The sequence below is a fragment of the Tyto alba genome, unplaced genomic scaffold (assembly GCF_018691265.1).
Source record: "Tyto alba isolate M040663 unplaced genomic scaffold, T.alba_DEE_v4.0 Super-Scaffold_29, whole genome shotgun sequence".
In the NCBI taxonomy this organism is placed as follows: domain Eukaryota; kingdom Metazoa; phylum Chordata; class Aves; order Strigiformes; family Tytonidae; genus Tyto; species Tyto alba.
In genome coordinates, this window is record NW_024881303.1 from 8,930,302 (window position 1) to 8,949,953 (window position 19,652).

Genomic DNA, 19,652 nt, shown 5'->3' on the forward strand with positions numbered 1-19,652 from the left:
GGCTGGGTTTCTTCAGAGGCTCTTCTGGAGAGTATCTTTTGCTTTAGTTTCCTTTGAAAGGAGTCCAGTTTTTATGCTCCAAGACAACTGCACAATGTAAACCTTAAGATGAGACTGTTGGGAGATTTCTTCCAGAAGCACGGTTCTTGTCTGAACTGAAACATTCGAAATTAAAGCACTATTGAGAACATGCCCGTAGAGGACTCAAGTATGTAACTTACGTGTTGTCAGACATACCTGCCATATCTGAGTGCCTCCAGTTTTGGAAAGTTTATGTTCTGATTTTCAGAGACACTTCCTGCACATTACTCCACTTAGCATTGAACAGCAAGTAATCTGAAAGTCTGAAAATCAGGCCCTATTTTTCCAAAAATGGAGGCAAAATTTAGCACATGTTTCTGGAAACATAGGCTGGAGTGACTTACCATAAAGCCATTTCATCATGCAGGGACTTTACTGCAAAGATACCTTGGCCAGATGGTTTTCCTTCATCTGCTTGAGTGAAGTAAAGCAAAGAATTATTGTATCTTTTCTTTTATACCACATGCGGTTCACATTGTTAGCTGGCTGAAATGCAAAAAACATGGGTTCAGTTTCAGGGGAGGGATAAAAATCTCATCATACCTCTCATAGCTTTGTTATCCAGAGAACAATTTTGTAATGGCTACATTATATGGAAAAACTAAAGTAATATTTCTTCTGGAAAATTATGTTCACCTACTCCCTTACTTTAAATTGCTGTCTGGATAGTACGCTAATAGCAAAAAACTCCTTATGCAGGCTGCTTATGAATGAGAGAATAAGCATCTCTAGTCCAACTGGGGCCTTTTACAATGAAATCTTGAGAGGGAATTTAACAAAAATATCAGTAATTAAAAGGTCCAGAGCTGGTTTGGGTTTTGTTTTGTTTTGTGGTTTTTTCTTCTGAAGTTCCCAGCTGAATGAGGTCTCCATAAGATTTAATTTCTTTAAGAGAACTAAGAAGTTGTGAGCTGATATTGACATTCTGTCTTTCCTAAGTTGATCACTGAGTCTTCCATAATACATGTATTGTGGTATGATACTGCATAGTTCTGTTCATCCAGAATTGATAAAGATGATTGTAAACTGTGCATCCGCTTGCTGTATTGTGATATAAAGTGCTGTCTTTCACAGGAAAGCCATCTCCAGAGGTTTCTTCTGGCTTCCATCCCCCTTCATCATGTCAACTATGTTGATAAGACTGTTCATAGAACCATCAGCAAATGGCTAGTTTTAACACAGGACTTTTCATGGCTGGTTTACAGCACAAAAAAGAATAACCAGGATTGGCTAGAGTGACATTAAAGGGTTTACACCAGTTTTTTAACTTTTAACTGTCAAAGATATGCTACTTTGAAATGATGCACTTAGTAAAATAATAACCAATCTGAATGTGACCCTTTTTTGTCACCATGCAAATTTTATGCATGTATATGCAGAAAAAGAATTGTAAATGTAAATTATAGTTTCCTCTAGCTTTAGACAACCTCACTATGGATTTTAATGGATTTATTCCAAGACTGAAATATTTTTCCTTATTAAATGGGAAACTCACAAAAGAGAACTTTTGCACATCATGACAGTAGTATAAATTTTAGGTGTTGATTTTTCCAACTCAGTATCACATTCATCATCTATCCTATATCCTAGCAGGTTATACTTGACCATGTTGGTCCCATGCAGAAGACCATAGTTCACATACAGTCCTATGAAGAAACTCTTCAGCTACCAGGGGTGAAAATGCAACCTTTCTCAGTCTTCCAAAGAGCAAGAGAATTCTTGAGAGAATTGAAGAAATTAGAAAAAATTACTAAGGAACAAAATGACCTACTAGAGGTATTTGATTTTTTTTTTTTTTTTTTTTTTACTGTTACCTAAACCACTTTTATTTTATAATAATTTTGATCACTAGACAATGTTGTTTTTACAGGCATACAGTATACTTACTGTGTCTTCCATGTAATGTTTTGGGGAATTTTTTGTTCTGCTTTTTTCCTCTGTAATTTGATACTACATCAAGACACAGTGGATAGTCTTGAAATTAATTTCAGTCTTCTAATTTAGTCACAACTGACACGATGTGTTTTAGCACGTTGTAGAAGAAATGAAGGCATAAGTGTCTTATGACCTAGGTTTGCACAACCGGTGTTTGAAGTCCAGCGTTATATGCAGGTGCTCACATCTGCAATGTTCAGGTCCTTAAACTTATCTAGAATATGGAAGTTCTTTGTTGACGGCCATTAGATATAAACTGCTGACAATTAATAGCAGAAAGACTTTTACTAAAAATGATCTTCCCAAATCAGTGAGCCAGAAAAGTGACAATTTTCTACCGCTGTCGCTTGGTTAATTCACTGTTTTGAGGCAGGACAGCTCCTGCTCTAAGAAGGTCCCATGGAAGGATGTCTTTGCATAAGTGAACATGTGACAGGGCGCTTGGAGATTCTGTTGGCCAGACCAGATTTGGAGACAGAAGTGAGATAACAGCATTGGTGTGCCACACGGCTGTAGGAAAGAGCAGTGCTGGCAAGGTCAGTAAGGGTTAACTCATAGGCAGTATGAGTTATGAAACAGCTATGCTGGCTCCAAACCTTGAAGAAATATCTCTGCAGCACTTCACTGAGCAATGTGGTTGTACCAGCTCAGGAAGGTTTCAATTCAGGGATATCTGTGTCATGCTCCATTGCCCAGGGTAGGTATACTTGAAGGCAATCTGGAGTTTGGTTATTCATGTTCTGACATCAGCAGAGGTTTGTAAATTCTCATGTAACCCATTCATTTCTCCTCAGGATGATAGCAGCACCTAGAAAAATGATACAATATCTTTGTTAATAGGTTTGGAAAACCAAATCAGAGTAAAGCAGAGTGCTTTAGAACGTGTAACTTCTTACTGAGCATTTCAGAGGCCAGGCAGACACAAGTCAAAGCTAAAAGGTTAATCTCCATCTTTGATTTTCAGTTTGTGAAATTAAGAGCACCACACCAAGAGAAAAACTCAAACATGCTGCACGGCTAGTGCATGCTTGGAGTTCAGAAAAAAATAATGACTAAGTGAAATCCATATGATCCCTACTATATTTTTTTTTTCAGTCTGTACAATGTCTTATGTCTGAGAAGTGGATGTGGTAAAACATACCTTTTTCAGAGTTACCAGATTAAATACTCGAGAATTTTCAAAACACTTTAAAACTTGTCAGAAACAGAGTGCTTTACAATTATGAAGTGTTATCATGAGACTTATGTGGAGCATTAGGTCAAGGTTTAGATTTTTTTCCTTTTTGAAACAGCTGTAACCTTTTTTACTCAGCATTTGCCTTTATCTTATAAGCACCCAACAATCTGTAGCTGAGTGAAATTTCTTTGTGAGAAAATAGTTTGGAAAAATTGTAATTCTTGGCAGCTAGAGTATCAAACTGTGCAAAAAAGATTTTCCAGTCCAGTTGAATGGGTTGAAAGCAGCAGTACTACAATACAAGTCTAGTACCAGCTAAGACATAACAAAGGATCGAGCTATTAAAGGATGGCACTTTGAGTGCTGCATTAAAATGGTAGTAAGTATCCTGATAGAGCGGAAAGCAAATGGGAGGCAAGCTTCCTGTACAAATATATATATAGTTATTTTTTAACTGAGAATTAGTTTTGGAATTTCAGTGTTTGGATGTGTTTGCCCATATCTTGCTATCTGTGATGCAATAGGATATTGCACTAGTAACTTTTATATAATTAAATTGCAGTGTAATACCTGAAAAAGTATGATAGAAACAAAACAGGTAATAGGTAATGTAAATGCTTCGCGGCAGGATTTTAGGTGACTTAAGTCTATGTTGAATGACGCCTTCTGCTTTTTACTATGGCCTGTCAAGTACCACTCCTATCACTACCTAAATAAAGTCATCAGGAAGAGGAGCTGGAATCCACAGCTGCTGCTTCTGGTTTTATGTGCAAGAGAATGGCAGTATTTGCATATTTGATGATTTAGTGTGCTCATTTTTAGTAAGCTCTTCCATAAGAAATACGACTGCCTGCACGTACACTATGGGCAGGTGGGACTTTTCCATGGGTAGATCTTCTAATATTACCACAATATGAAAAGTGAAGAGCAGATGTTAAGCAGGAAATAACTCAAAAGAGAGACAACATTTCTAGGAAGAGATTCAGTCCCACATATATGGCATAATTTATGTTACATTAAGAAAAGGATAAAATAAGAATTTTTGCCCCTCAGTGGAAGGCAGGGAACAGATGAGTTATCTTCAGGCAAGTTGCTATATTCACATATTGACCTGTGACAGAAGGAATTGGAGTCTGTATACAAATTAATCATCTTCTTTAGTTAGTCAAGGAAATTGGAGGTAGTATGCATTTTACCTGTTACTGAACAGTCCTACTCATGTGGAAGTGAAGGTATGGGTAAGAGAATCTCTCTTTCAGAAGGACTTTTATTTTCTCATTAAAACTGAGCAGGAGGAGACCTATTCTACTTCTCCTATGATTCTAGCTATGGCATTAAGATTATAGGCCACAATTAAATATCTTCCTCTTCAATTTGGCTTTTTTTATTTCAAGTGGGGAAAATAGTTTCTCCTTCCTTTTAAAACCTGTAATTAATTAAAAAAAAATTAGAACCTTATTAGTTTGCATTTTATTGAGAGGGAGTGCTACTGTGAAGAAGTGACTGAAGAAACAGCACTGTCACTCTTCATAGCAGGAGAGACTCTGCTCTGAAAGGCAGAGTCTGTGCACGTTTCGTGGAGACATTTTCCAACCTGTTAGGCTGCTCAGGTGCTGCTGTCAGCAAAGTTGTTCAAGCCTGTTGACAACAGGCTGCATTTTCTTCATTACCTTTTGCAGACACCTGAGGAATAATCCTTAGATATTCTTTGATTCTCAATCCTCAGGTTGGAAAACACAGAAACACCAAATGTTCTTCAAATTAAATGTTTTTACAAAATATTCTGATTTGTAGATGTAATAATTTCTTAATTATGTGAGACATTGTGACAAGCTGTGGCTGACAATCGTGGGGGGGGGGTGGTGCCAATTTCTGCATCAACAGTAAAGCATGGGGGTTGGATGAGATTTTGCCGTCTCACTGTCAAACGAGTAAAAATGAATTTGGCTGTTTATAACATATAATATGTTTTCCTATAAGCCATGCAAGAAGAGGAAGTTCACACAAAGTGGAAATATTTACCATTTTTATAGGAAGTATTCAAATTGTCAGATACTGCGGTTAGCTTAGCCTCTGCGCTGCCTGGTGTACAGCACAGTTCATGTTTGGTCAGTGCAGGACTAGCTGGCAGTACAGACCTGAGCACCAATAAAAACCAGGTAGGCTTTCTAACTTGATATGAAACCCTGTAATTTCTCTTTTTTTTTTTTTCTATCAACCTGTTCTAAATTGTAGTGAATGTGATTAAATATGCTCCATTTGTATTTTATAGCCAAATTCATAGCTCTACTCTGGAGTAAATAAAGAAGTTCTCCTAGGCAGAATACCCCACCATACTTCGACTTACAGATAGAGCAGTTTGTTTGTCTTTCGCAACTGAATAACAAACTTAGTGAGGATAGGGTTGGGCAAAGTTAGCAGAACAAACAGAGTTTCTTTTACATGTAAGTACAGATGTAAAGGAGACGTTGGTACTCTTCAGTTCAAGTTTGTTTCACTACTGACTAGTTTGTTTCTGTAGTACTTAATTCAAAATTATTTATGAGGATTACTATTTCACAGGAAGCTGTAAAGAAAACAGAAGAATGTGAGCAAGAAATTGAAAAGTTGAAACAACTGTTAAGGAACCACTTGGTTGAAATATCACATGAAGATCAGGCACTGGCTCAGAAGACTCATTGTCCAGAGGTGCGTTTCATTGTTTTTTCTCTCATGTCTGTTACAAGTCCTGACACCACTATTCATGATGATGCAGAGCAGTGTGCTTCCCCTCCCCACCACAGTCCAGCAGGCAATTGAATGCCATAGTGTGACCATGCATATGTAAGTTGACATACACTGAGAGATATTATGATTAATATTAGTTTGCAAGTTGGGTATATCTTTCATAATATACTCCTTATTGATTTCACCGTGTCATTTGTACCTGTATCAACTTCCAAGTCTTCCTGACAGCTGATAGCTGTTTTGGTGAAACAATATGCAGCACTGATAGCTTGCCTATGTGCAGTATCCTGCTAATGTTGCTGAAGTAGCAGCTTGGCATAGTGCACAAGGAGAGAACAAGTCCATTTTTGATCACTGACCGTGCAATGGTACTTCTGGTGATGCTAGTTTGGGTTAGATTCTCTAGACTCCTTTCCTCGCCTTCACTGCCATACTGTGTTTTCATCAACTAATAAACATGTGTTGCTTTTCTCCCTGCAGTCAGCTGCTTTCTATAATGGATTAATTGATTATTTAATGCAAAAAAAGATGTGTTTTAAGGACAGCACTGCAGGAGTCAGGAAATGACTAATTAAGTGTAATAACTATTTATAAACTGCCTCTAAAATGCTCAGCTTTTTGCAGTCAGTCACAATAAAGTTAATACACATACATTGTACTCGCTTAATAACTATAATCACTCAGTAGGCTTCTAAGTACATAGCTGCTCTGCTATGTTGGATGTTGGAGGCTTGATGCTAGTACTAAGCATGACTCATTTCCTGATTGTTACTTGTTTTTGTCTTTGAATGTAGGACTTTCTGTTTAATAGCTCTTGTTTTAGAAGAAAGCCTGCTTCACAACTGCAACGTTTCATAAAGAGAAGCGGAAAATGGAATTGCCCATCTTATTGAGGGGCTTCAGATGAAGATGTGATGTTAATAAATATTTGGTTTCTAAGGAGGTTTTTGACTGGTTAAATTTGCAAAGCAAACTGTTAAATGTGTGCTGTAAAGTCTCCTCCTGCAATTAAACAAATAGAAATACTCTTCTTAATGGACATTTATAAAAATATGCCAAATTATCATGGATGGCTGTTATTCCAATTGCTTTTTCTTTCCTCTACCCTTTGAAGATTTTTACCTTGTGTTTTTGACTGTACAAAAGGAAAAAACATCCTTGTCTGAGCAGAGTTCCCATGTGCTTTGAAAATTTGCGGGGGTTCCTGCCTCCACCTTCCCTGTCATGCAGCCACACTGGTGTTATTAACAGAAGAAGCTGTAGTTGAGACAAAACCAGCAGTCTTACTGCTTTCATCTGTCAAGGATTATTACTTGCACAGCATTATTCACACCATGATAGAGCATGGTATGGAATTATTTCAAGCCTAACATCAAAGCTTGCTCTGATGGGCTGAGCCCAGTGTGCAAATGGGATATTTAGCCACCTTTCAGTTTTCTGAGCAAGCAACAATACTTCAAAGAACTTTAGCACTTTCAGCAATGAAGGGAGCAGGGCATTTTATTCCTTGCCCTGTTTTACTCTGTTACTTGTTGTGCTTTCTTTGCTCACCTGGAGACTGGGTGGTAAGAAAAGGCCCTGTCAGAAAGCTCTAAGCTAGAGCAATCGTCATGGCCAGGGAGAAGACCAAGACAGATTTATTTCCCCCTTTGCTAGTGCAAAGTTACTTGCATTATTGTTTAAATCCCTGCAGAACATTAAATACTCTCCTTGCGCTTTGTTGGTGACCGTTGTTCCCAAAATCACAGAGACATGGGATAGTTTTGTCACTAAAACCCACCAAATGGTTTGTGTTTCTTCATTTAGGCCAACTTCTGCAAAGAAGGCTCAGCCTTGAGCTACCCTTATTGCTGTCTTTGCCCTCATCAAGGCTATTTTGTGTCAGGTTTCCAGAGAATGTAGTTGGAAGTAACATCACCTGCTCTGACACATGGAGTAATGTAGCCTAGCTGCATTCCCTCTGTCCTGAAGGAAACTCATATCCCATGGCTACGCAGCACCTAGTTAGAATTAATTACCCAGCCTTTCACATTTCCTTCCAGACTAGAAACTTCTGCATTACAGGCAGCAAGTGCTGTCCTGAGCTGAATCTGTTGCTGCTGTTTTGCATGTATCTGAACATCTCCTGCAGTGACAATGGGGAACTGTCCCAATGCGCTAAGAAAGGAAAAAGGGGAAATAGCTCGAGTGCCAGTAAGATGCATCACTGGTATCATCTGTTACATTACTGTTTGGTTAAGTAAGAAAAATGGATGCTTACAGCTGTTGTTGCTCCTTAGGGAGAAATGGAAGCTGTAAAAGAAGAAATCATAAAGCTGTGCCAAAGAAAGGAAGATATCCTTACCGGGATGAAAAATTCAATGTCTGAGCTTCACCAGCGCTTACAGCAAGAAGTGCCTGAATCAGGAGATGAACCCACAGCCTCTGTATTAACACAAAGTGATTTGATTGGGACTGATGTTTCTGGTCAGCAGGTAAGTGGAGAACCACGTTGTGATCACTTTACCCAAGAGCTGAAGAGGGAAGGTAAATAACCCTTCTTCCTCCAGGAGGAGTGGCATGTGAGAGAGGAGCACCCCTGCAGCTGTGAATCAATACCACTTCTCCTCCCCTTTGTGCTTCCCGATGGTCCTAGAAGGACTGAGTATGATGCATGTCTAGGAGAAGGCAGGAGAGAAGCATGCCTCTGGTTGTCTCTTAGCATGAGCAGACCCAGCATGATGTTTGCATCAAGCAATCAACAGCAAAATGCCCGATGTGTAGTTTTGTTGATAATCAGTTGTTCTGGGATTTTCGGTAATTTTTTTTCATGGAGCAAAATGCAGTTTGTCCCAATTATAGCTGTAATGTTTCAACATTACAGCATGAAGTCCCAATTTTCAGAGGTACTTAGTACATGCAGCTTTCAATTACTTTAATGTAGGTTGGCAGATGTTCAGTGCTCCTCCAAAAGTGGACCCCAAGTGGTAACTTTCTTTTGGTTTACAGGCAGAAGAGAAGAGGCTTTTACTGTTCTTGTCATGAATAATTGGGCTGTCTCTTTGTGTGTATTTTTGTAGTCGAAAAAAAGAGGAATGGTGTCTCTTCTACCTTCCTTAGATGAAGAATCAGAAGACTGTTCTTTCCACAGCAAGGTGAGTTCAGTGTATATCTTATATATACAGCTGTATATGGAAAATACAAAATTTTGGTACAGAACAAATTATGAAAAATGTGCAAATCCAAAATACTTCAGAACAAATTGAAATACCTGTTATCACTCCAGGATACTAAGAAATCGCACTTGAGGCAGCCTGCCAATATTACAATACCAGTATTACACAGCACCTCTTTCTGTGATGTCTGATCCTGCTGTTGGTGGGATTGTTTATATAGTAATATCTCCTTTATGCAAGTGTTAGGGATCTAAATACCAATGTTTATATGTGGGAGTGGGGTTCAGACAGAATTAGACAGCCTTTGAAGTGCTAAAATTTAAAAGAAACAACAAAAATTATTTGTATGTTTGAGCTTAAAAAAAAAAAAAAGGGGCATGATCAGACTATTGGGAATGAAGTTAATATAGGAGAGATTTCATAGAGAATGGGAGAAGCTTGGAGACACTGCTCAACAGGTTGATTTGAATCTGGAGAGTCTGAATGCCCAGGGGATCTGCAGAGGAGCAAAGCTGGAAGTAAAGTTTCATAGTAAAGTTAATAGCTTTTGGAAAAAGAAAAAAAAAAAAAAAAAAAGAAATCCATGAAGCTTTCTGAACACTTTCCTGCACCCTAGGGACTAAATGAGATGTACTCAAATGAAATCAAGAACATACAGAAGTGCTGGCGAGCTTGTAGCCTGGCTACCCATTTGCACAGCAGTTCCCAGATTTCCTAGATTGTTAGCGACCAGCTACTCTCATCTGCATCTCCTGGGAGGGACTGTGGCCTCAATAAAGTTTTGAAGAATCTCCATTTCTCTGAAGTCCTCACTATGGACATTAATTAGCCTTTTTGCTACATCTTTGCCACAAGAATCAAAAGGAAATGTGGCAAAAAGGTTACAGAGTATTGGAGGGGTTACTTTAGGCTAGGCAAAGATGAAGCTCCACGGCTAGACAGTGTGAAAAAGTCTGAACAGCTTGGATAGAGATGCTGTCTTACTACTCTGACCCAAGCACTTCACGTTCAAGGTTTCTGATTCTACACCTTCACTGGTGCAGTTTTCTTTACATACAGGACTTTAGAGGACAGGACAGGAGAAAGAGTGTTTCTTTTTGTGTTTTTTTTTTTTTTTTATTTATTATTTTTTTTATTTTTTTGAATACTGTGAAAAAAAATAAGGATACTCTGAGCTCTCTAGAGAAAACTATCAGTATCATCTGGCTGCCATTCATCTCGGAGCAGAACTATAGAGCAAGAGAAGTGCTGAGATTTCAGAAACACAATAAAGATAGATAAACAAGGCAGAAATACAGCAAAGTGTTACTAAAGGTTTGCAGTAGTATACCTTGCCTGAAGCAATATCTGAGCTTCCTGTTCACAAGCTAATGCTGAGCTGTTACTGCTTTCAAAGGGATGTACAGCCACAGAGAAAGATGCAAGCTTTTGGCCTTCAGAAATAGATGATGAAAGGCACAAGGAGGATAGCGCAACTTCCTGGTCTTCTGGTACCTTGTCAGATGGCATTGTTCAGGTGATGCACTCAGATTTATCTCCATGGGGATGGGAATTCATCTGTGTGGAAAAGATCTGCACAAGTCCCAGGCATTGCTGAGGTCTGCAAAGCAAGAGAACTGTAGAAATGCAGGACATGATGGTCTTATTCAGATCCTCCATCTTCCATATCACTCTAAATCTTGCCATTTAAAATTTCCTTTCCTGTTGCACATATTGGTTGGACTCAATTACTTTAATGGTCTTTTCCAACCTAAATGATTCTATGATTCTATATTAATTTCTTCTAGCTTGATAAAAACCCCAAAGATAGCAATGCACATTTGGTAACATCAAGTTGTTTTACTGTAAAATGTGCATTTTGTTGGGATGATTTGTGGAAGAGGTTCTCCTCTTCTACGTGAGATCAACATCTAAGACACTCAGTTGGCTACAATTTTGGTAGCATTCTGCTCTGTTCCTCATGGTGTCTCAATAATGATGTAATTATTTGTTTCTGTATATTGATGTTAGAGTCATAAGAGAACTTCTTTCTGTGAATACTCTTGGGCCAGGACCACTCTAGGTTGAGTGGCTAATGCCCTTTGAGGCTTCTTTAACACAACAAGGCAATAATCATAGAATCATTTAGGTTGGAAAAGACCTTTAAGATCATCAAGTCCAATCGTAAACATAACTCTGCCAAGTCCACCACTAAACCATGTCCCTAAGTGCCACATCTACACTACTACACATCTACACTATTAGTGATAAGTACTTACACTGTTGCCTCTCTCTCTCCAGGATGCTGATGAGATAATGGAATCACACAGTAAACATGGTGAGGAAACATCTATGCAAACTTTGCAGAGCACTGAAGGCCCTGGCACAGGTGATGGCAGTCAGGCTATGGTGAGTTTGAAGGCCTGAAGTAAGCTGAACAAGGTGACCTTCTGAGCTCCTTGTATAATCTACCTAGTGGGCAGTGGTCCTGTTTTGTTATGGTTATGCTGGTGGAGTTTGTTGCAGTGTTTATGATATGGCAGGATATCTACAGCCCTTTGTGGGCCTCTTCATATTGCTGCTTTGGATGATAAATATATTTTGATTTGCTCCTCGAAAATGTAGTTTACTAGGGAACAAAATAGAGTATTTTCAGGAAGTAAGAGGCTGGCATTCATACCGGCATGAATGGAGAGGTTCCAGTGATGTAAATGTACATTAACGATGGGATTTTTAAGCAGCAGTTAAAGGAGAAATTAAGATTGACAGTCCTATATGTTACTGCTTTGTAGAAGGTGTGTACAGGCTAAGGGAGGTGTGGGCAGCAGCCTATAGGTTATATGCAAAAGCGTGTATGGAGACAGACATGAGCGCTCCAGGAAGGCCAGGAGCAGCAGACTGGTAGCAGAGCAGCCCCCACTCTTCCTGGGTTTAGAACGTGGAAGAAGACAGAACCCATCATTGTCTGGGGCAGGAACAGGCCCCCAGGTCACTTCGTCTCCCACTACCCCTGACTTCTTCCATATGACATAACTGTATGCAGGACCTCTGTGTTTTTTCTCTCTGCTACACTGTGATGCTGTCGGTCTCTGCATTTGCAGGACCCATCTCAGCTGCCTTGGCAGCCACAGCAGATGTGGTCGCTGCAGTACCCAAGCGCAGCGAGCGGTTCAGCTGAGCTCGCACTGCTTGTGTGTGCTAGGCTGACCTGAACCCCTGACTGCACTGAGTAAATCTCCATTCAGGATAATAGGAATTTAGACACCTGTATCCAATAGACTTAACCTCCAGCTGAATGTTTTTGGGTTTCCCAGAGCCTTACAAGACAACACATGCCAGCTTGGCCCCTCTGTGTGCCACCGCTGTGTTTGGTCAGCGTCTTGCCTTCAGCGGCACCCACAGCCTGTCAGACCCAGCAATGCAACAGTTCAGCAAAGCAGTTTCTTGAGTCAGACACGGCAGGTCTGTGGAGTCCTGTCAGACTGTGAGCCAGGGTCCTCAGCTCCAGGAGACAGGTTTCTTAGAGGAGTTCTTCCTTCCTCAAACCATACCAGAGAGGTTTTTGCTTCCAACATCTTTTCCACTTCAGTGTTTTGTTACACTGTGGCATTTCCATATGCTGCACAACTACCTATAGCATGTGATTTTTTTTTTTTTTTAAATGATTTATTTACAAGATCAATTACTATTTGGAGACAGGAAGACATTTATTTTTATAAATGGTAAATCTATTTGTTTTCCCTAAAGATGTGTGTATGTGTAGAGATTTATTAAATTCATTATATTTATGTTCTCCATTTAGAGCTTAACTGCATGCTAAAATTAAATAATTCCTACCATCTTAGTGATTGCTAAATTATATCATTTCCTCCCCCCTGGCATGTTGTCTCTCCCATGAAAATGTAGCTGCATCCAAATTGAGTTATAGCAACCTAAAACACAATTTAGGATCCAGGAAAACATTTGAAATACTGGATGAGGAAGAAAAGATGGGTTATAGTTGTAGGTGACTCCCTTCTGCAGGGAACAGAGGGTCCAAGATGCTGGACAGATCCTTCACTTAGGGAAGTCTGCTGGCTTCTTGGGGCCGGAGTTAAGGACATCACTAGGAAACTTCCTAGCCTGCTATGGCCCTTGGACCCATTATTGCTCTTCTATGTGGGTGACAATGAAGCCGCAACACGTAGTCAAAGGGCAATCAAAAGAGACTTCAGGGCCTTGGAATGGTTAGTAAAGGACATCTACTGGAAAAGTAGCATGGTGAGCTGTAGGCAATCCAGGAGACTCCTGGAGTGCATTGAGGAGAACTTGTCAAGCCAGGTAATAGACAGCCCTACCAGAGGGGATGCAGTACTGGACGTGTTGGTCATCAACACAAGTGAGCTAATCGATGATGTCAGGATTGGAGACAGCCTGGGCTGCAGTGATCATGCACTGGTGGAGTTCACAGTCCTGAGGGATATGGGCCAGGTGAAGAGTAAAGTCAGGACCCTGAATTTTAGGAAAGTAAGCTTCTATCTGTTCAAGGAGTTAGTCAATAGGACCCCCTGGGAAACTGTCCTCGGGGACAAGGGAGCAGAACAGAGTTGGCTGATCTTTAAGGATGCTTTCCATGGAACACAAGAACTCTCAATCCCCAAGTGTAAGAAATCAGAAAGGGAAGGCAAAAGACCAGCATGGATGAGTCAAGGTCTGCTGGTCAAACTGAAGGGCAAGAAGCAAATGCACAGGCAGTGGAAGCAGGGACAAGTATCCTGGGAGGAGTATAGGGACACTGCCTGATTGTGTAGGGATGGGGTCAGGAAGGCCAAGATGTGGCTGGAGTTGAACTTGATAAGGGATACAATGAATAATAAAAAAGTCTTCTACAAGCATATCAGCCAGAAAAGGAAGGTCCAAGAAAGTATACCCCCACACACTTCAATGAACACAACTGCCAAACTGGTAACAATGGATGAGGAGAAGGCTGAGGTACTCAACTTTTTTCTCTCAGTCTTCACTGGCAACCTCTCTTCCCACACCTCTCAAGTTAATAGACCTCAAGGCAGGGACTGGGGGAGCAAAGTCCCTCCCACTGCAAGAGAAGATCAGGTTTGTGACCACCTGAGGAACCTGAACATATATAAGTCTATGGGATCTGACAAGATGCATCCCAGAGTTCTGAGGGAATTGGCTGATGTAGTTGCCAATGATACTTGAAAAGTCATGGCAGTCAGGTGAAGTCCCTGGTGAAAGGAAAAAGGGAAACATTGCACTCATTTTTAAGAAAGGTAGAAAGGAGGACCCTGGGAACAACCGACCTATCAACCTTATCTCTGTGCCTGGGAAGATCATGAAACAGATCCTCCTAGAAGATGTGCTAAGGCCCATGGAGAACAGGGAGGTGATTCAACACAGCAATTGCGGCTTCACCAAAGGCAAGTTTTGCCTGACAAACCTAGTAGCCTTCTATGATGGAGTGACTACATCAGTGGACAAGGGAAGAGCTACAGATGTCATCTATATGGACTTCTGTAAGGCCTTTGACATGGCCCCCCACAACATCCTTCTCTTTAAATTGGAGAGATACTGACTTGATGGATGGACTGTTCGATGAATGAGGAATTGGTTAGATGATCACATCCAGAGGGTAGTGGTCAATGATGAGTGGTGTCCCTCAGGTGTCCGTACTGAGACCAGTACTGTTGAATATCTTCATCGATGACCTAGACAGTGGGATTGACTGCACCCTCAGCAAGTTTGCAGATGACACCAAGCTGTGTGGAATGGTTAACACATCTGGGGGATGGGATGCCTTCCAAAGTGACCTGGACAAGCTCGAGAAGTGTGCTCATGTGAACCTCATGAGGTTCAACAAGGCCAAGTGCAACATCTGGCACCTGGGTTGGGGCTGGGGAATGAAGGGATTGAGAGCAGCCTTGAGGAGAAGGACTTGGGGGTATTGAAAACTGACTATGACCTGGCAGTGTGCACTCACAGCCCAGAAAGCCAAATGTATCCTGGGCTGCATCAAGAGAATTGTGGCCAGCAGGTCAAGGGAGGGGATTCCTTCCCTCTACTCTGCTCTGGTGAGACCTCATCTAGAGTACTGCATTCAGCTCTGGAGTCCTCAGTATAGGGAGGACATGAACCTGCTTGAGTGGGTCCAGATGAGGGTCACAAAAATGATCAGAGGGATGGAACAACTGTCCTACGAGGACAGGCTGAGAGAGTTGGGGTTGTTCATCCTAGAGAAGAGAGAAGACCTTATTGCGGCCTTTCAGTACTTAAAGGGAGCTTATAAAAAAGATGGGGACAGACTTTTTAGTAGGGACTGTTGCAAAAGGACATGGGTTAATGGTTCTAAACTACAAGGTGGTACATTTAGACGAGATATAAGGAAGAAATTTTTTAAGAGGGTGGTAAGGCACTAGAACAGGTTGCCCAGAGAGGTGGTAAATGCCTCATCCCTGGAAACATTCAAGGTCAGGTTGGAGGGGGCTCTGAGCAACCTGATCTAGATGAAGATGTCCCTGATCACTGCCGGGGAACTAGGTAACCATTCTATCATGCTGTTTGTCAGTTGAGCCATGGTAACTGTGTACCCCATGGTGTCTCCATGGTCTCAGTCTTGGCACACAAAAGCATGATGTGTACAGATTTCAAAGATGAGACTGGTTTGTTTTATTCAACTAATTTGACTATATATCCGAGTTTCTGTTTCTCTAGAGGAAGGGGATAAAGTTTACTGCGGTAACAATGTCTAGCTAGGGAGGGGAAGAGCATGGCACAAGTGTAAACTAAATGCTTATGTACACATACATGTGTGATGAAAGGGTGTCATGCACAGTATTATAGATGTGTCATGTTTTGTTATTTAAATGAATGAATTAAAACAAATGAGCTTAGAACTAGAGCTGGAAATTTCAGGTGGAGGTTGAAGTAAACTGATACTTTTTTCTTTCTTCAGTCACATATACCTCAATAGACATGTTTAGGCTGTTCTGGGATCTGTATACTCTGATTTACTTTCTATGTTTAAAGGCACTATCTCATACTATCTCAGAGGCAAAAAAGAATGGTAGTGATTAAAGAAAGACATTGATAGCTGAAACAATGCATTTTTGCTCCCTGTATTTCTGCCAAATCTCATTTTAACACTATCTCCATTGCCTGAATATATGCTCTAGAGCTGTGGGAGTATACAAGTAGTTTTGTTCTGGTGGTGGTGTGCTTGATTTACTTACTAAGTACTAGTATTTGCATGTATGGAGGTATATACAGACCTGTACAGCCTTCTAAGCAACTGCTGATATCTCCAAGAACTTCGGACTTCTCCTTATTACGGAAGTGTGCAGTATTGCTTCTTAAAGGAGGGCAACTAAGAAGAAAGAATTACACGACATACTTAAAAATACACCATTTTTTTCCATGGGACCTAGAGCCCGAATAAGACATATTTGACTGTTGGAACCAAACACACACAAGTAGCTTGTAAGCATTGCTCAACAGCTTGCTTTGCAGCTTTAAACTGCATTGCGTTTGCAACGAACTCCCACAGAGAAACATCTCTCCTCAGGGGAGAACTGGTTAATGGTGAGTCATCCCACTTCCTGTACGCTCAGGTATACCTGTGCAAATGCAAATCGCTGCCTGGAAACCTGTTACACCAGATCCCGGATCAACTGGCTGCTGAGTTTCCCTTTCTCTTTTTTCCTCCTTCTTTTTTTTTTTTTTCTCCTTTTTTTATTTTTTTTAATCTGGAAACACGGTGGCAGAGTTGTTTCGGAGCTCTGTGAGTGTGAAAGTTAAACATTTCCCATTAGTAAGGGAAGGGAAAAGAAATTAAAAACCGGATAGATAACCATGTTTCTTTCATGTGCTTTGCTTCAGAGCGACAAGCAGCCTCCTGTGCCCAACACCACCCAGGGCTCTCGAGGGAAAGCAGGAGATTCTGAGGAAGCAGTGGATGGCGGCAGGCCTGAGCCAGAAACGATCCTCCAGATGTGCCAGGCCCAGGTTGCCGAGCTGGAACAATGGCTAGACAAAATTAAACTGTCCCTGAGGTCAGACCCCCAGACCCCTCAAATGCAGCAGATGGTGGAACTGCAGCTTGCTGATTACCAGGTAAGACCGAGCGGTCAGTTTGCTGCTGCCATCCAAACAAGTTGCCCTTCCTAGGGGTGCATGTCCGTAGAAAAGCTATGCTTACTGCTTCTCCTCTCCCTGCTTAGTCGGCTTCATTACACTGTGCAGAGAATAGGTAACCGCTTGGCTTCAGTTTCAGGTGCAGCTCTCCAAGGGCTTAGGTAAAATAGCTATTTTTAGAGCTGGGATCTTTATGCATCCAGGGGATTTACGTAGAATTCTTGAGTATTTTTAAAGCTTCGTTTTTCTTTGGATTATTTTCAGAACCATGGCTCAGTATAGTTTGAATCCTTTATTAAAAGGCAGTTTTTCATTGATCTCAATCGTGATAAATCAGCTAGAAAACAAGGAATATTTTTTTCTTTTGACATTTTCATGTTCTATTTTTGTTTGAGTGATTTAAAAGACTGGTATAAGATAAATTCCAAGCTAGTATATTCTTCTTTTGCACCTTTTGCAAAATGCTGCCAGCATACAAGTAGAAAGACAGGGGCTTCTCCCCTGCTCTCTGTGAGCAGTGGTGATATTTGGGCACCTACTGTTGTAGTGCTAGGGCAGCCTCTTGCCCTGATGGCAGCGGAAGGAAAGGAGTGGGTGGTGCCTGTTGGTGAAAACGGGTGGAGAAAAACAGGACTGGCATGAGACGCTGGGGTGGGTGGGAGTCCTGGTGTGCAGCTTTTTTCTCTAGTGTTCAGATTAAAAGAAAACACGCAAGCACGCCACTTTGAAGTTCCCTGCGGTGCCAATCTGGTGTACCAGTTTGCTCCAAGCACTTGAGTCTACCAAAAGCAACAAACTTCACTCACCATAAAAGAGCCAATACCAAAATGTCCCCATTTTAAAATTCTAGGAGACATTTCCAGCTGTTTTGTTGTTGTTGGATTGGATTTTTTAAATTTTTTTCCATGCCAAGAAGTGCCTCTGGGTTCAGGCTGTGATTCAGCCAAGTGCTCAGGTGCTGAACTTTATGGGATTCTGAATGCACTTAAGTAGCTGGCAGTGTCTGGATCCCATTCAGGGTTCATGTCAGCATAGGCTTCAACAGGGCAGTTCCAACCAGTAAAAACAAGTAGGCTTCAGGTAGCTGTAAGCACTGCTGAATTCTTGTCAGCTCAATGTTAAGACGTGAACTTGGGGAGAGGGGGGAGATTTATCTAACCTAGTCAAGGTCAACACAGAAAAATATACATAACATGAAGCAGAAACAGTCTCTAGATATGTATGTATGATGTAAAGCAGTTGATTTATTGCACTTGATTGCTTTGCGGTTGAGCCATGGTACGTGTCTTCATACTCACCTTCAAAACATGAGTTTAAAGTAATGCAGAGATGCACTTTGATTCACAGCAGCTTGAATCAAAAACTGGAACCCAACAGTTTACAGTGGCCTGGCTGACACACGGCAATATTACCATGTTTTGGTAATTCAGCATCATTCCTCCCAAAGGATGATGTGATCAGTCTGTGCACTGCCTCCTTCTCCCCCATTGGGGTGTGTTGTCTTCCTGGTTGCATCCAAATGGAGTCTATAATTTCTGCTTTCCTCTTTTATTACTCCATATCTGAGTTAATATAACTTCCTGCAGAGGCTGTTGTTTGAAACAGTTTTAAGACTAACTCTGTATAAAGTGTATTTAGTTGTTCTGAATAAAAAGATACTATACTGGAGAAAATCTAGGGGGTTTGCAGCTATTTCTCTTTTTGCCTGTATGTTCCTATTCTTTTCAGGCAGGGGAGGTGTGAGCATTGACTTCAGAAAGTTACCAGGAAAGGAGAGTTGTACTTCTAAGAATGAATAATTGACTCTTGTCCCTCCTAGGTGATGTTATCAGAGATTGAACAAAAGGTCCTTTCTTTACTGGAAGATTGTGGAGATAGTACAGACTACCAACAAGAGACAGAGGCTCTTTCCTTGAAGCTGAAGGAAGTGAAATGCAATTTGGAAACAGTCCAGATGATGCTTCAAGATAATAAATACGATGAAGAGCAGGTAAAGCATATGAATGCTATGCAGAGCAAGAGAGAGTCATGGTGCTTTAACATGCTGTAGTTGCAGAAGAACAGTTAGAGGTGACCACCATTTGAAGCAAAGAAAGGAGAAAAGTCAATCAGAAACATCAGACTTGCTATTATTCTACTTTACACTGCTGTATAATTATTTGTAGTTTGCAGCCAGTAGTGGATTTTCAATGTCTCTGAACACCACCTTTTCTGCTTTAAGTGCTCAGTGACAGAGCTCAAGATTTTTCAAGGACTACCAGAAAAGGATAAAAAATTTTTTTGTTTTCATTTGTTTTTTTAAATGCCTTTAAAATGTCATGATTTTTGTCTGTGACAGTATCACAGCAGAGAGGCCTTTAAGCGGTAACTTTCTCTTTGAAGAATGCATAAATGGCAAGTGCAGTGACTCTGCCAGCTCTCCTTTGCTGAGTTTCCCAATGAGTGAGACAGTAACACCCAGCTTCAGAGCT

At 40.8% G+C, this 19,652-nt stretch overlaps 1 protein-coding gene across 8 annotated transcripts in view; it reads left to right on the forward strand.

Moving 5' to 3' along the window:
* The window catches only part of SYNE2 (spectrin repeat containing nuclear envelope protein 2), a 198,665-nt gene that overhangs the window by 102,730 nt on the left and 76,283 nt on the right, over positions 1-19,652 (forward strand). For 6 of the 8 annotated variants that reach the window (XM_042798988.1, XM_042798991.1, XM_042798987.1 and 3 more), the window contains exons 61-68: positions 1,672-1,857; positions 5,756-5,881; positions 8,200-8,394; positions 8,980-9,054; positions 10,472-10,591; positions 11,356-11,463; positions 16,927-17,160; positions 19,001-19,171. In XM_042798988.1, coding sequence (XP_042654922.1) covers positions 1,672-1,857; positions 5,756-5,881; positions 8,200-8,394; positions 8,980-9,054; positions 10,472-10,591; positions 11,356-11,463; positions 16,927-17,160; positions 19,001-19,171 — 1,215 coding nt within the window. The remainder of the gene's footprint in view (positions 1-1,671; positions 1,858-5,755; positions 5,882-8,199; positions 8,395-8,979; positions 9,055-10,471; positions 10,592-11,355; positions 11,464-16,926; positions 17,161-19,000; positions 19,172-19,652) is intronic. The other 2 variants (XM_042798989.1, XM_042798994.1) reach the window with 1 other exon arrangement.